At 47.2% G+C, this 16,700-nt stretch overlaps 1 protein-coding gene across 4 annotated transcripts in view; it reads right to left on the minus strand.

The window, feature by feature from the left end:
* The window catches only part of cd276 (CD276 molecule), a 381,432-nt gene that overhangs the window by 98,660 nt on the left and 266,072 nt on the right, over positions 1–16,700 (minus strand). The window contains exon 6 of one of the 4 annotated variants that reach the window (XM_070865081.1): positions 14,307–14,496. The exons of the other annotated variants lie outside the window; for them this stretch is intronic. Within the exon in view, the coding sequence (XP_070721182.1) occupies positions 14,420–14,496 (77 nt within the window). The 3' untranslated portion in view covers positions 14,307–14,419. Of the gene's footprint in view, positions 1–14,306; positions 14,497–16,700 lie in introns of those variants that run through there. 4 annotated transcript variants of the gene reach the window in all.

Consider the following 16,700-nt stretch of genomic DNA (forward strand, 5'->3'; position numbering starts at 1 on the left):
AAATCACTAAAAGTTGCGACACAGGTTAGCAAGGCCATAAAAAAAGAAAACCAAGAACAAGGGTTTATTTCTAGAGGTACAGAATTGTAAAGCAGCAAAGTTATGTTAAACCTGTATCGAACCTTGGTTAGACCACACTTAGATTACTGCGTACAGTTCTGGTCGCCATATTGTAGAGGCACTGGAGAAGGTGCAAAGAAGATTACAAGGATGTTACCAGAAATGCGAGGGTATACCTATCAGGAAAGGATGAACAGGCTGGGTCTCTTTACTCTTGAAAAAAGAAGGTTGAGGGGTGATCTAATAGAGGTCTTTAAAATAATGAAAGGTTTTGATAGAGTAGATATATAGAGAATGTTTCCACTTGTGGGGAAGAGCATAACTAGAGGCCATCAATATAAGATCGTCACCAAGAAATCCAATAGGGAATTCAGAAGAAACGTCTTTATCCAGAGAGCGGTGAGAATGTGGAACTCGCTGCCACAGGGAGTGGTTGAGGCGAATAGTATTGATGCATTTAAGGGGAGGCTAGACAAGCATATGGGGGAGAAGGGAATAGAGGGTTATGCTGATAGATTTAGATGAGGAAAGATGGGAGGAAGCTCGATTAGAGCATAACCTCCGGCATGGACTGGTTGGGCCCAATGGCCTGTTTCGGGGCCGTATATCCTAGGTAATCCAACTTTCACCCACAGCCTGACAATTCAACAATAGCAATCCTCTTTCTCACCCCAAGTTGTCTGGTTGCAGCTTACACACAAACTTTTAAGCATGAGAAAAAAGGGTTACATGTTATACATAATTCAGGTTACCATTACATACAGTTAATTATTACAGACTTTTATATTTAGTTCTTACACATGATTATAAATCCAGGACTGATGATTATAAGATACTGATGGTTAGAAGATAGTAAAGCAAGTATTCTAAAAAACAACTAACCCATGATAATCTTACACTGACATCCCAAGAGCAAATAAAAGAAAGATAGGAATACAGGTTGTGCCTCCCTTATCCAGAACTCCCTTATCCGGAACCACCCCTCTTCCGGACCCATTCCCGGCCACCGGATGGCGCTTGCACAGAACTCCGACATGAACAAATTGAAGTCCTTCCTCGCTGCCGACTCCCGCAGTCGCTGGCCTGACCCCGCGATTCACCGCACCCCTCCCTCCCTCCCCCCCACCCCTGCCATGATCTCTCTGATGCACTCACAGTCCCAAGCTAGCCAGCCCCGACATCCCCTTGCTTAGTACCTGTACCATCCAATTTAACGTGACCACCACTCGTCTGGAAAAAAATCCCTTATCCCGAACAGGCCAGGTCCCAAGGGTTCCGGATAAGAGATGGGTCCAACCGGTACTGCCATTGCACTTATGCAGATGACACTAAGCTGGGTGACGGTGTGAGCTGTGAGGAGGTTGCTAAAAGGCTGCAGGGTGACTTGGACAGGTTAGGTGAGTGGGAAAATGCATGCCAGATGCAGTATAATGTGGATGAATGTGAGGTTATCCACTTTGGTGGCAAAAACACGAAGGCAGATTATCTGAATGGCGGCAGATTAGGAAAAGGGGAGGTGCAACGAGACCTGGGTGTCATGGTTCATCAGCCATTGAAAGTTGGCATGCAGGTACAACAGGCGGTGAAGAAGGCAAATGGTATGTTGGCCTTCATAGCTAGGGGATTTGAGTACAGGAGCAGGAAGGTCTTACTGCAGTTGTTCAGGGCCTTGGTGAGGCCTCACCTGGAATATTGTGTTCAGTTTTGGTCTCCTAATCTGAGGAAGGACGTTCTTGCTATTGACGGAGTGCAGCGAAGGTTCACCAGACTGATTCCCGGGATGGCAGGACTGACATATGGAGGAGAGACTGGATCGACTGGGCCTGTATTCACTGGAGCTTAGAAGGATGAGAGGGGATCTCATAGAAACATATAAAATTCTGACGGGACTGGATAGGTTAGATGCAGGAAGAATGTTCCCGATGTTGGGGAAGTCCAGAACCAGGGGACACAGTCTAAGGATAAGGGGTAAGCCATTTAGGACTGAGATGAGGAGAAACCTCTTCACTCAGAGAGCTGTTAACCTGTGGAATTCTCTACCGCAGAGAGTTGTTGATTCCAGCTCATTGGATATATTCAAGAGGGAGTTAGATATGGCCCTTACGGCTAAAGGGATCAAGGGGTATAGAGAGAAAGCAGGAAGGGGTACTGAAGTGAATGATCAGCCATGATCTTATTGAATGGAAGTGCAGGCTCGAAGGGCCAAATGGCCTGCTCCTGCACCTATTTTCTATGTTTCTGTGCACCAATGATCACCTTTACAGGCAACAACAATAATCACCACATGACTACAGACAACAAGCAACCTCCACTAACCCAGAAACAAGACAGGAATTTAATTATTGGAATTTGGAAGGCCCAGTTTAAAGGTCTCTAGCTGTTTTGTATGCAATGCACTGCAGCTCAGTTGTATCCTAGTTCAGTTGATGTGTTAGCCTTCCTGTAACGCCCTACAATGTGTGTGTTATCCTCCAAACAACACATTCTCGTGCTTTAGTTTGTGCTAGCACATGGGCAATCATCCAACCTTGCGTTTTCCTGCTTGTGATACACTCCAGCCTGCGGAATATCCTGTTCGAAACATCGGGCTGAATCATCAGACTGTAGCTCACAATCACGGCCCTGGTAAATCTTTCGGGAAGATGCAGAAAACAAGCATTCCGCAGCTCACTTACTTCCGTTAGTCTTAACGAGTCATTTAGCACAGAAGAGGAAAGGCTGCTAATGGTATTGCAACCAGATGCTGCTCTTTATCTCTGACACTAAAGACAGATTCTATTGTGCCTATCCCGTCTGCACTTGACAAATTAATTTGAAAACTCTAGGTGCTACCAACAGTTGAGCAAGTAGAGAATGAAAACAACAAGCTCGGTTTAGCTTGTCTGAACACTCAGACATTATGAGTACGGAGGCGAAAGAAGAAAAATAAATTAATTTTGCTTTGAATTTCATCCCTTACCTTGATATGGTCGACAATCTTTGACGAGGTCCTTCTATTCCTTGCTCTCTTTCTTCAGGAATATGCTTTCCACAAACACCCATCACAAGCCCACTAACTCCCGCAACTACCTGGACAGCTATATTCCCACCAAAACATTATTTTCTCCCTGTTTCCTCCGTCCATTCTAATGATGCCTCCTTCCACACCAGAGATTCTGAAATGTACACCTTTCTCCTCAGCTGAGGAGTTACCTCCCCTGTGGCAGACCATACCCTCGATCGGACCCATCCCATCTCCATTGCTTCTGCCAACACCCCTTCTCACCGCGCACAAGTGTGAGGCTCCATCTGCCCTACCAGCCTCTGCATTTGATAGATCATCTTCCGCCATCTCCAACATGATCCGACTACCCAATAGATCATCCCCTCTCTGCTTTCCAAAATGATTGAACATACAAACCTAAGAAATAAGAGCAGGAGTAGGCCATTCAGCCCCTCGAGCCTGCTCCGTCATTCAATAAGATCATGGCTGATCTGATCCTGGCCTCATCTCCACTTCCCTGCCCGCTCCCCATAACCCTTGACCCCCTTATCGTTCAAAACTCTGTCTACCTCCACCTTAAATATATTCAACGATCCAGCCTCCACAGCTCTCTGGGGCAGAAAATTGCAAAGATTCATGACTCTCTGAGACAAGAAATTTCTCCTCATCTCAGTTTTAAATGGGCGACCCCTTATTCTGAAACTATGTCCCCTAGTTCTAGATTCCCCCAGGAGGGGAAACATCCTCTCAGCATCTAGTTTAAATTTTAAAATTCTCTACGCACTCCCCACTGAATCAGCCAGCAACATTTGTGCAGAATAAGATTTTCAATCAATATCAGTTCCGCGGAGTACATAATTCAAACTTTGCTATTAACCTATTCAAAATAAATGTAAACTTTAATCTCTCCTGATCCAGCATGAGAAGAGTTTGGTGCTCACCAATGAGAAAAGGTCCACCAATCAGATGGCATTTGGTATTCAGCATTTTGAAACTTAGTAGGTTAAGATCACAATTAACAAGTGTAAATTCTAAAGTTGCAATACTACATTCCCAATATCCTGATACCTTAGTCTGCCCACGTTACTTTGAAATGCAGATTTAATAACATTGCACCAAGATTAAGGTCTAAAAGTTTGTTATAGATCACAATTGAGAGAGCATACGGGGCCTTAATTTAACGTCTCATCCGAAAGACGGCACCTCCGACAGTGCAGCACTCCCTCAGCACTGCACTGGAGTGTCAGCCGAGATTATGTGCTTAAATCTCTGGAGTGGGATTTGAACCCAGCGATTTGATTCAGAGGCGTGAGGGCTAGTGACTGAGTCACGGTTCGCTCTTTATGTTAGCTGTGGCTCAACAGATAGCACCCTTGCCTCAGAATCAGAAGGTTGTGGGTTCAGGTCTCACTCCAGGACATAAATCTAGGCTGACACTCCAGTGCGGTACTAAAGGAGTGCTGCACTTTCGGATGGGATGTTAAACCGAGGCCCTGTCTGCTCCCTCAGGAGGATGTAAAAGATCCCATGGCATTATTTTGAAGAGGAGCAGAGGAGTTCTCCCCAGTGTCCTGGTCAATATTTATCCCTCAGCCAACATCGCTAAAACAGATTATCTGGTCATTATCAGATTGCAGTTTGTGGAGCTTTCTGTGCGCAAATAGGCTGCCTTGATTCCTACAATTCAACAGTGACTACACCAAAAGTACTTCATTGGCTGTAAAGCACTTTGAGACGTCCGGTGATAGTGAAAGCCGCTATATAAATGCAAGTCTTTCTTTCTATGTGTTAAATAATACACATACAGAGGCTGAACTCCTGGACATAGTCAACATATTTACTGAGGTGTACGAAAGCATGGGCCTTATGCTAAACACCCGTAAGACAAAGGTCCTCCACCAGCCTGTCCTCGTCGCACATCACTGCCTCCCAGTCATCAAGATCCATGGCACGGCCCTGGATACCATGGACAAGTTCCCATATCTCGGGAACCTCCTATCAACAAGAGCAGGCATCGACGATGAGATCCAACACCGCCTCCAGTGCGCCAGTGCAGCCTTCGGCCACCTAAGGAAAAGAGTGTTTGAAAACCTGGCCCTCAAAACTGCTCCCAAGCTCATGGTCTACAGGGCTGTAGTAACACCCGCCCTCCTGTATGGCTCAAGTCACTGGAAAAATATCACCAAAGATGTCTCCGCAAGATCCTATAAACCCCTGGGAGGACCGACGCACCAACATCAGTGTCCTTGTCCAGGCAAACATTCCCAGTATTAAAGCACTCGATCTGCTTCGCCGGGCAGGCCACATAGTTCGCATGCCAGACACGAGGATCCCAAAGCAAGTGCTCTACTCGGAGCTCCTTCACGGCAAACGAGCCAAAGGTGGGCAGAGGAAACATTATAGGGACATCCTCAAAGCCTCCCTGATAAAGTGCACCATCCCCACTGACACCTGGGAGTCCCTGGCTAAAGACCGTCCTAAGTGGAGGAAGTGCATCCGGGAGGGCGCTGAGCACCTCGAGTCTCGTCGCCGAGAGCATGCAGAAATCAAGCGCAGGCAGCGGAAGGAGCGTGCAGCAAACCTGTCCCACCCACCCCTTCCATCAACGACTATCTGTCCCATCTGTGACAGGGACTGTGACTCTCGTATTGGACTGTTCAGCCACCAAAGAACTCACTTCAAGAATGGAAGCAAGTCTTCCTCGATTCCGAGGGACTGCCTATGCTGATAAATAAATAAGGCATTTTAGCATTCTACGAGTGCTGCTAAAGTAGGATAGTGCAGAAGCAAGTTCCCCTGATTCAACTTTGTAATTATTCAGCATCAGAAGCTTACAGAAATTAGCCAGTGCCCATTTTCAGTGCCATCTGCTCCATTTCACTGTCGATCTAACTGCGTTTAATCCATTTAGATTTATAGCATTTTTTTTTTAAAAAGCCTCAATATATCTCCACTTGTGGTGCTATTTGTTTAATAAAGCTAATTTTGATTTCAGTATAGATTGATGCAGTTAATTACGGATGCTTAAGCAGCAGATTAATGACTCTGATTCTCACCTTTGCAAATACTGATTTGAAAATTAACCAACTAAATAGACCGCTTTGCCACCTCATTACTCAGTATCTACCAGTCGAATCACATTTCTCAAAAGTGTTCAAAAAATGTTGTTCCTCAAGATGAGGTCTCTCAATGCCGGAGAATGGACAGGCAAGGGTGCATTTTAACTCCTGACCGAGTAGCCGTGGGGAACCGATGTTCTTCCCATCCAGGAGTCCCTGTGTGAGGTCTTCGCCCATTAACTTCCGGTAGGCCAGCTGACTACTCCTGCCCATTTTGGGCAAGTCAAAGAACCACCACTGGCTTCGGGCAGGTCAAAATCATATGACCAAGTTCCGTTCACCCATTCTTCTTCTTAGGCGGCCCCTCGTATCGAGGATGACTTGCTCCACGCCAAAAAGGAATGAGTTCACAGTGTTTCAATGAAGGACCGAATATTCCACGTCCCGAACTACATGTTGAAGGGTGGAAGATGCCTGTGCGTGGATTTTTTTAACATGGGGTGGCCGTTGCACACCAGCCACCACACGGGCTTGACAGAGCTAGGTCTTGGTCCGGTGGCAAGGATTAACCAAGACGACTGGAGACCAGCTCTGCTACACATATATCACAGAGTGGACTGGCCCATGCTGCCCCTGGGCCCTCGTCTCTTCACCCATTACCCTGCGCTCGCTGACCTACATTGGCTCCCGGTCCGGCAAAGCCTCAAATTAAAAATTCCCCATCCTGGTGTTCAAATCCCTCCAGGGTCTCGACCCTCCCTATCTCTGTAACCTTTTCCAACTCTCCAAGATCTCTGCACTCCACCAATTCTGGGCTCTCGCGCATCCCCAATTTCCTTCGCTCCGCCACTAGCTGCTTCGTCCCAGAACTCTAGAATTATTTCCCTAATCCTCTCCGCCTCTCTCTCGCCTCCTTTAATAAAAATGGTAACTTTTATTTATATAGTGCCTTTAACGTAGCAAAACGTCCCAAGATGCTTCACAGGAGTAATCTGAGACAAAAAATTTGACACAGTCACATAAGTAGAAATTAGGGCAGGTGACCAAAAGCTTGGTCAAAGAGGTAGGTTTTAAGGAGCGTCGTGAATGAGGAAAGAGAGGTCGAGAGGGGTAAAGTTTTAGGCAGAGAGTTCCAGAGCTTAGGGTCGAGACAACAGAAGGCACGGCAACCGACGGTCAGGGATGCTCACGAGGGCAGAATTAGAGGAGCGCAGACATCTCGAAGGAGGTTGTGAAGCTGAAGGAGATTACAGAGATAGGGATGGGACGAGGCCATGGTGATATTTGAAGACAAGGATGTGAATTTTGAAATCGAAGTGTTGCTTCACCTAGAGCCAATGCAGGTCAGTGAGCACAGGGGGTGATGGGTGAGCGGGACGTGGTGCGAGTTAGGACACGGGGCAGCTCTGTTTTGGATCACCTCATTCCTTAAGACACTCCTTAAAACCTACCTCTGTGACCAAGCCTTTGGTCACCTGTCCTTATATCTCCTTAAGGGGCTCGGTGTCAAACTTTGTCTGATAGCGCCCCTGTGAAGTGTCTTGGGACGTCTTACTACATTAAACGCACTGTATAAGTGTAAGTTGTTATTTTGTAGATGGTTAGATGGTGTTAATCAGAAGTGACAGGCCTTGTTTGGACATTCTTATGTTCCTGTAAAATATGGAATTATGGCTCTGATATTACTTCCCTTCATGTGTAAGGTACAGTTAGACATGGGTTGGGACCCCAGAGTATGGATGAAGTTGGGAGATCTCAGCATTTGAGAAACCACAGAAGCAAAGTTCTTGGCAACTTCTATGGCACCCCAAGGTGGGTATAACATAGAAAGAAATACTTGGATTTATATAGCGCCTTTCACAACCACAAATGTCTCAAAACACATTACAGCCAATGAAGTACTTTAGTCTCTAATGTAATGTAAGAAATGCGGCAGCCAATTTGCACACAAGCAAGCTCCTCCAAACAGCAATGTGATAATGGCCAGATAATCTGTTTTTGTTATGTTGATTGAGGGATAAATATTGGCCAGGACACCCGGGATAACTCCCCTGCTCTTCTTCGAAATAGTGCCCTGGGATCTTTTACATCCACCCGAGAGAGCAGACGGGGCCTCGGTTTAACGTCTCGTCCAAAAGACGACACCTCCGACAGTATAGCGCTCCCTCAGCACTGCACTGGAGCGTCAGCCTAGATTTACGTGCTCAAGTCCCTGGAGTGAGACTTGAACCCGCAACTTCTGACTCAGAATTGAGAGCGCTACCCCCTGAACCACAGCTGCACATGTGCAATAAGACTGTAATATTCAAATATCGTCACATCGTGCAGGTTTACCCATTTCTGAGTGGCTGTGCCTGTTCATAACCCAGGAAGTAAGGCAAGACATACTGCTACACTTGCCTGCAATTATTATTCAGCATAAATCATTCTATTATCTCTAGGACTCGGGTGTTCACAAATATATTCTGCTGATCAGTGAACTGTTCCAATTTCATTTCCACCTTTAATAGGATAGCGCTTTGATGTGAGGTTTTTTTGATCATTTTTACTTTTAACTTGTGTGAAGCCCCAGTTTCTGAGAAGACAATTCTCATCAAAGGATGTGTTTCTTCCGAAGTATGTACATATATTACACACACAAATATATATATATATATAGTCAAAATTGCTCGAGCTAAAAATGAATTTGTTAATCATTTAAATCAGACAATATAAATAAGACAGAAAAGTGAAACTTAACAACAATAACTTGTATTTATATAGCGCCTTTAATGTAGTGAAACGTCCCAAGGTGCTTCACAGGAGTGTTATAAGACAAAAAAATTTGACACCGAGCCGTATAAGGAAAAATTAGCACAGGCAACCAAAAGCTTCCTCAAAGAAGTGTCTTGAAGCAGGAAAGAGAGGTGGAGAGGCGGAGAGCTTAGGGCCCAGGCAACAGAAGGCATGGCCACCAATGGTTGAGCGATTATAATCAGGGATGCTCAAGAGAGGAGAATTAGAGGAGGGCAGATATCTCGGGGGGGTTTATGGGGCTGGAGGAGATTACAGTGAGAGGGAGGGGGCGAGTCCATGGAGGGATTTGAAAACAGAGATGAGAATTTTGTTGCTTAACCGGGAGCCAACGTAGGTCAGCGAGCACTGGGGTGAAGGGTGAGCGGGACTTGGGGCAAGTTCGGACATGGGGCAGCCGCGTTTTGGATCACCTCTCGTTTATGTAGGGTAGAATGTGGGAGGCCAGCCAGGAGTGTGTTGGAATAGTCAAGTCTAGAGGCTTAAAGAGTGCATAAAGATTTCAAATTTTAGAAATCTTGAGTTGAGCAGCATTGAATTAAGAGCAAATATATGAACGTGAGCTCTAGGAATTACACGGTGCAACGCCTTCAGTTTCAGTTCAGAACTATTACTTGTTACTTTTCAACTATACTTTCTAATGTGTTTGACTCAGACACAGAAAGGCTTGTTTTCAGGGTTCTTCTGGTGGCTAAATGGTTAAATGCAATGTAACCTCCTCCAGCCCTGCAACCCTCCGAGATCTCTGCGCTCCTCCAATTCAATTCTGGCCTCTTGAGCATCCCTGATTTTAACCCCTGCACCCCTGGCAGCTGTGCTTTCAGCTGGAAAGGCCTTAAACTCGAATGGGCCCGAAATTGGTGGAAGCGAAGTTCCGCCCAAGTGCCGCCCAAAGGCCCGCCGAGATCCTGACGGAACTTTGGGCGGGAGTTTCATGGAAAGATCTTGGAAAGACCGCCCAGCGGCAAAAAATGAGACTTGCGTCCTGAATCTGGGCGGCAGCGGGCGGGACCTTCCAATCTCGGCGGCAAATGCGATCGGCGGCAAAGTACCGGCGAGGATTTGAGTCGGGCCCAGGGAGGGGGAGGGGGGGGGAAACTGATGAAATTTAAAATTTAAAAAAAACAACACTAGAAATCCTTCAGGGGACCCCACCCACCTGAATCCCTGCAAATAAATTAAAGAAAAGTGAAGTTACAGTTTTTTTGCAGGTCTTCCTACTTACCGTTGGGGTCGGACCTGCCTCCACGTGCCGGTCCTTCCCCGTGCTGCCGCCGACTACCGCCTGAACCAAACTGGCAGCTCGGCGGGAGGGAGGGAGGGAGGGAGGGAGGACACTTAGCGCGTTACGCGCGGCAAACGTCAGCGGGCGGTCCCCAGCGGTACTCCCCTCCCCGCCGGCAGGGGGGCCTCCACCAAACTCGCTCGGAGGGGAGACCGCCCCCAGAGAACTCGGCGGCAACGGGCGGTGAGCCCACCAGTTTTGGCCCTTATAATTCCTTCCCTGAACCTCTCCACCTCCTGTCCTCATATCTCGTGTGCCTTGGTTTGAAATTTTGTTTGAGAACGCTCCTGTGAAACAGCTGTGGATGTGGCAAAGGCGCTATAAAAAGGCAAACTGTTGCTGTTGTATGACTGGTATTAAGTCACACACGTACCAGACGGTCCCAGGCTCAATTCTCCGTCTGCGCTGTGTGAGCTGATCTCAGTCACAGGAAGAAATAAAGACTTGCATTTATATAGCGCCTTTCACGACTACCGGACGTTTGGAGTGCAGTCACTTTTGTAATGTGGGAAACGCGGCAGCCAATTTGCGCACAGCAAGCTCCCACAAACAGCAATGTGATAATGACCAGATAATCTGTTTTTTTCTTGTGTTGATTGAGGAATAAATATTGGCCAGGACACCGGGGATAACTCTCCTGCTCTTCTACGAAATAGTGCCATGGGATCTTTTGTCCATCTGAGAGAGTAGACGGTTTTAACGTCTCATTCAAAAGATGGCACCTCCGACAGTGCAGCACTCCCTCAGCACTGCAAGTGTCAGCCTAGCTTTCGGTGCTCGAGTCCCTGGAGTGGGACTTGAACCCACAACCTCCTGGCGCACGAGGTGAGAGTGCTGCCCACTGAGCCACGGCTGATACTTGCAAGGTGCGGTGTTGCAAGACTCACCAAACTACGGAAAGGAAAAATGAGCCAGCGTCCCTGCTTCCGTTCACTATCCAGTACCTCTGCTGGACAGTGAACACGTGACAAGATCACAAGGGTAAGCTTGGTTGAAGAAGGCCCCCCGTTCATTTGATCGCATCCTTCCCACAATATCAACAATGCCGACCATGATATGGACGCTGGCTGAGAGTAGGATTGGCTTGACTGTAATGTCAGCCAACACTGGGGTCGAAATTGTTTTTTTTATGCCGCCCGTTACCACCGGCGGCAGGCGGCAAATGTGCGAAAAAGTCCTACCGCCAGCGGTGAGCGGCGCCCTCGCCTCCGGAGACATTCGGTTGGGTCTTTGGTAAAGGCGCCATGAGGTAATGATGAGCCGTCTAACGCCACCTAGCGTACCATCATCATCACGGGCAGTCCCTTGTATCGAGGATGACTTGCTTCCACGCCAAAAAGGGATGAGTTCACAGGTGTTCCAATGAAGGATCTAATATTCCAGATCCTAAACTACATCCTGAAGGGTGGAAGATGCCTGTGCGTGGATTTTTTTAACGTGTGGTGGCCTTGGTCCAGTGGCAAGGATTAACCAAGACGACTGAAGACTAGCTCTTCTGCACGGACCTAGTGCACGCACATATCGCAGTGTGGGCTGGGCCCGTGCTGCCCCTGGGCCCTCGCCCCTTCTGGCCCCAAACTCACACCTCTCCTGGGCCCCGATCATATCCCTCTGCAATCTCTCGCTGCTCCTTCACTCTGACCTCGCCGCTCCTGCTGTACCTGCCCACGCTCCAATCACTGACCTGGACCTTGGCGACGTCACTCTTCGCTGCCGTTGCCCTCCTGCACCAGCTCGCGCTGCTCCTGGGTCGCACACCGTTCCTTTCATGGACCCGACCTGCCGCTGGTGTTCTCACGCAGGTTGGGGCCTCCATGCGTGCCGCTGTCGCGATATTCGGTCTCCGCGGCGGCCTTACCGTCAGGCGTTCGTACCGCCTGAGCAATCGCCCAGAGAGCAAGGTACGTTTATTTATTTATTTATGCATTTTTCCTTCAGTTGTAACAGTGGGGAAGTGTGTGTGTGTGGTTTGGAGAAGTTTTAGTTTTTTTTTTCCTCCTGTTTTTTTCTCCGAGCATGCCGGCAGCCTCCCATCGCGAGATTGAGTCGGCCTTCTGAGCTCCCGCCCTGTTGGCGCCCGAGGGGGAGTGCGCAACGCCACCTTTTACCGCTGCCCTCTCACCTTTGGGCGTAAAAACTGAATTTGGCAGTGGGAGCCCGCTCCCAACGCCTGCCGGTAAAATCAGCATTCGGGCGGTGACACCGCCTCAAAACCGGCCGCAACCAATTTCGAGCCCTCAATGTCGAAGCTCATGGCTTAATAACGGTCACTTCAGTCAAGTCTCGCAGAGATTCCGACGGGGTTCACCCCACAGGAGGATTTTGGGTAAATATTCAGCTTAGAATTTCAAAAGGCGGGAGCAGAAGGCATCATATATTCCTTAAATTCCTCTTGTGTAAGTGCAGATGCGCCTATGTAAAGAAAAATGAGCTTTTAGGGCAGGTGTGCAGGCCCGGATCCAAATCCAGACACAAGTACTTTATTTCCCTGAACCACAGCTGCACAAAGGATGAATTCATCTCTTCCATTTACTTAGCACAGCTTCAAGTTCTAAGAAAAGTCTTTGATCAATCTTAATGCGTAACGCTTACTGAATTAATTATGCTTGGTACTTAAGAAGCTCATTACTAATTGCTAGTACGATATTATTACAACTTTCAGTGTGTGTGAATCTTGGAGAGGTCCTTAACCCTGTGGACCTCACCAAAATGCAATATGTCTCCTTGCTGCTGTAGCAAAATGGACGCACATTATCGCAGGTTGATTAATTCAGTGTCAAGTTGTGGTCAGTTTATTGCTGTGGGTCCTCGTCACTAAGATCGGTTTGAACCTCTCCAAACTCAATTCATTCTGGACACTTAACAGCTAGCTGAGCGCGCAGCTAGGTCCCTGAGTCACAAACCTGGAATTCCCTCCCTAACAGCACTGTGGGAGCACCTTCACCACACGGACTGCAGCAGTTCAAGAAGGCGGCTCACACCACCACCTTCCCAAGGGGCAATTAGGGATGGACAATAAATGCTGGACTTGCCAGCGATGCCCACATCCCAGCAATGAATTAAAAAAAAAGATTATTTCACCAGTCTTGGCTTGCTTTCAATCCAGATCTCTCAGGCAGAAGGGTAATATGGAAATTTTGCACAACACTAAAAACTATTGCTTTAAAATGCCTATAAATTAAAGCTTCTGCTTCCTAATTGTAATATAAATCACGGGGTGAAAATCCTGTGAAACAATGCATTACATGAGTTTTTACACCCATGACCCAACAGATGCAACTCTTCGTGTGAACAATATGATGGATTTTACAGTATAGGAATATGGAGACACACACACACACAGGTACACACACACACACACACACACAGGTACACACACACATACACAGGTACACACACCCAGACCCACACACACTTAAGCACACAGTATGCGACTACTTCCGGGTCGTTGGCGCCCCCAAATGGAACGTGAGGCCGATTGGGTGCATTACAAAGGCTGGTTCTGGACATTCACGCGATTTTGCTTAGGTCCCAGTCAGCGTTCCCGCTACGCTGCGTGGCCGCTCACGGAGCTTGCTGTGCGCAAACTGAATGCTGCGTTTCCTACATTAGGACAGTGACTACACTCCAAAATTACTTCAATGGCTTTAAAGTGCTTTGAGACATCCGGTGGGCATGAGAGGCTCTATATAAATGCAAGTCTTTCGTTGTGCTGAGGAAAGATGTAAATTGGGAGATTGTGTTACTCCGGTTGTACCTTGTTTGAATAATGGATTGGTGGACTGAAACGGCAGCAATGCAGCACAGGCTTGTAATGGGTTCTTTAACGTTTCATTTACATTCACCAAGATTGATCTTGTGTACAAACATTGATTGAACAGCAGGCGATAACCGCAGTCTTCTAGTTTTCCTATAGATATTTTTACTTATATACTTGCTGTAATTCCCATCTCACCGTGAAGACTGTTCCTCTCAGTATGAGATTAACCAGGACCGCTCTTGCTCTGGAAGCACACCTCAGACATTCACTCAAGGCCTCCTGCTGTATAGCTGTGGGGTGAATGACTATGCACCCTAGCTCTGTCCAAAAAAAACGCAACCTCGATTACTCTTCAGAGGCCTGGGGATTCCCTCATTTTTGCCTCAATCACACAGACGAGCCAACCTTCCGTTGCATGGCCAAGGGTCTTGTGGTGAGCCACCGAGACTTGCTGCCAACAATGAGCTTTTGCTTCACGGTTACTTTTCCGGGAGGAAGAGGCAAGGGGAAGGAAGACAAACTTCAATTTCAGCGAACTCTTGATCTTCAACAGGACCTGGAGCCAAACAGTAAATTGAACGACAACCAGGCTGTAGCAATAAATAATGAGCCATGTTTACAATGAGAACCAGAGCAGGAGAAAGTAAAAAAGACTTTAATTTATATAGCGCCTTTCACGACCATTTTATATCTCAAAGCGCTTTACAGTCAATGAAGTACTTTTGGAGTGTAGTCACTGTTGCAATGTGGGAAACGCGGCAGCCAATTTGCACACAGCAAGCTCCCACAAACAGCAATGTGATAATGACCAGATCATTTGTTATAGTGATGTTGATTGAGGGATAAATATTGGCCAGGACACCAGGATAACTCCCCTGCTCTTCTACGAAATAATGCCACGGGATCTTTTACATCCACCTGAGAGGGCAGACGGGGCCTCGGTTTAACGTCTCATCTGAAAGACGGCACCTCTGACAGTACAACACTCCCTCAGCACTGCACTAGAAGTGTCAGCTTAGATTTATGTGCTCAAGTTCCTGGAGTGGGACTTGAACCCACAACCTTCTGACTCAGAGTGCGAGAGTGCTACCCACTGAGCCACAGCGGACACTTTAACAACAGAAGGATTATGTTGATGGGGTGAGATGAAGAGGGGATGGGCGGAGACTCGTGTGGAACATAAACCAGCATGGACCAGTAGGGCCGAAGGACCTGTTTCTGTGCTGTGAGCGCTGTGTAGTTGTAGTACAGGCAACTCTCGATTATCCGTACACGGATCTAACGGAGAACCCACTGCAACGGCACTTTTAAAAACTGTGATTCTGTCCCGTGCACAGCTGCACACGACCATTAAACACAGTCCTGCGCTGGCACACAGCATTATCACTTCACACAGAGGAAGGGCTTTATTTTAAAATAAAGTTTAATGCAGTCTCGACCTTAAAAGAATTATTGTAGAGCAACCAAATTAACTTGGACCTGGACAGTCTGTGCGCTTATACTGCGACCCATTCAGTTGGAGAAAATTTCTTAACCTATAACCTTTGTAACGTTTATAATGTGTAGCCAGCTCCCCTGTCTCTCTCTGATGAATTATGGGATAGGGAGAGTGGTCAAGTAAGAAATGTATACTTAAGCAGAAGGCATGTGTAGTCTCCAAAGTCCGTTGACCCTGAGTCATGGAGATAGGGGAAGTAAGACAATGGGCGGTTGGAGAGGCAAACAGATGTATATCGCTTGTACTAATAACAGGAAGATAGTTCCTTGTTTTTCTGCTGATGCGGGGAACTAACCCCGCTTGTGTGTGCGTATGCTAGTTAACCTTTGACTTACCACAATGTAAAGATAGATTGTCATAGCATTACCATATAGGGTAAGACGTTACAAAAATGTTAGATAATTGGACAATGGTGTAAGGGGGCAGGACCGCCCCCAAAGGTATAATTGAAAACTTCGCTCGGAGAGAAGGAGTGGCGAAGCTGCGGAGTTTTCCCACTTGCAGAGCGCTCTGTATGAATAAACTGTGACGTTTCCCTCACTGTTCTCGGACTCGGTTTGGAATTTATTTCCCTTACACATCCTCGCATTATCAGATCGAAGGCATTGATCCCAACCGCGCTCTTTTAGGACACTGTGCAGAGCATCACGCTGGAAGCAAGTTCAGAGGGGCAAAAGATTTATCCAACTCTTCCTCCCTTCCCTGCCGTCTTTCTGTTTTCTGATCTTGGTGAATGTGCTCTTGTGCAGTCTGGAGTATCACTGAGGGTGTTGCCTCGGGGGTAAGTAAAACCGAGTCTCATTCGACCTCCAGCGGTTGAAGCCTTTAGACTGGCCATTTTAAGAAAAAGTAGACACAGTATAACATGGGTCTCTTTACTTTATATTAAAATGAATAGGTGGACAATCCCATCCTGGAGTGCACAGAAGCAGAAAAGCATCAAAGTACTGTATAAATTTGGGACCCAAACTTTCTCGGCAAGTACGTGCACTCGCCCGAGCGGCAAAATCGTTTACCCCCAGAATAATCCGATCCCCGAGGGCCCCGGATAATCGAGAGTTGCCTGTACTTTGTAACTTTGGCCACACCCCATGGCGGTTTCCACACCACACCACTCACAATTTACGTGCTACGCTTCAATATTTTACTTCCGTGGTGTTAACGGGTGGTGTCGCAGCCTCTATTATACCGCACCAGGCCTGATTGATGTCTCTTGTTTCTGAACACGTGCAAGATCAGCCAATTACAGCATCCGCCAGTCA

The sequence above is a fragment of the Pristiophorus japonicus genome, chromosome 21 (assembly GCF_044704955.1).
Source record: "Pristiophorus japonicus isolate sPriJap1 chromosome 21, sPriJap1.hap1, whole genome shotgun sequence".
Classification (NCBI taxonomy): Eukaryota; Metazoa; Chordata; class Chondrichthyes; family Pristiophoridae; genus Pristiophorus; species Pristiophorus japonicus.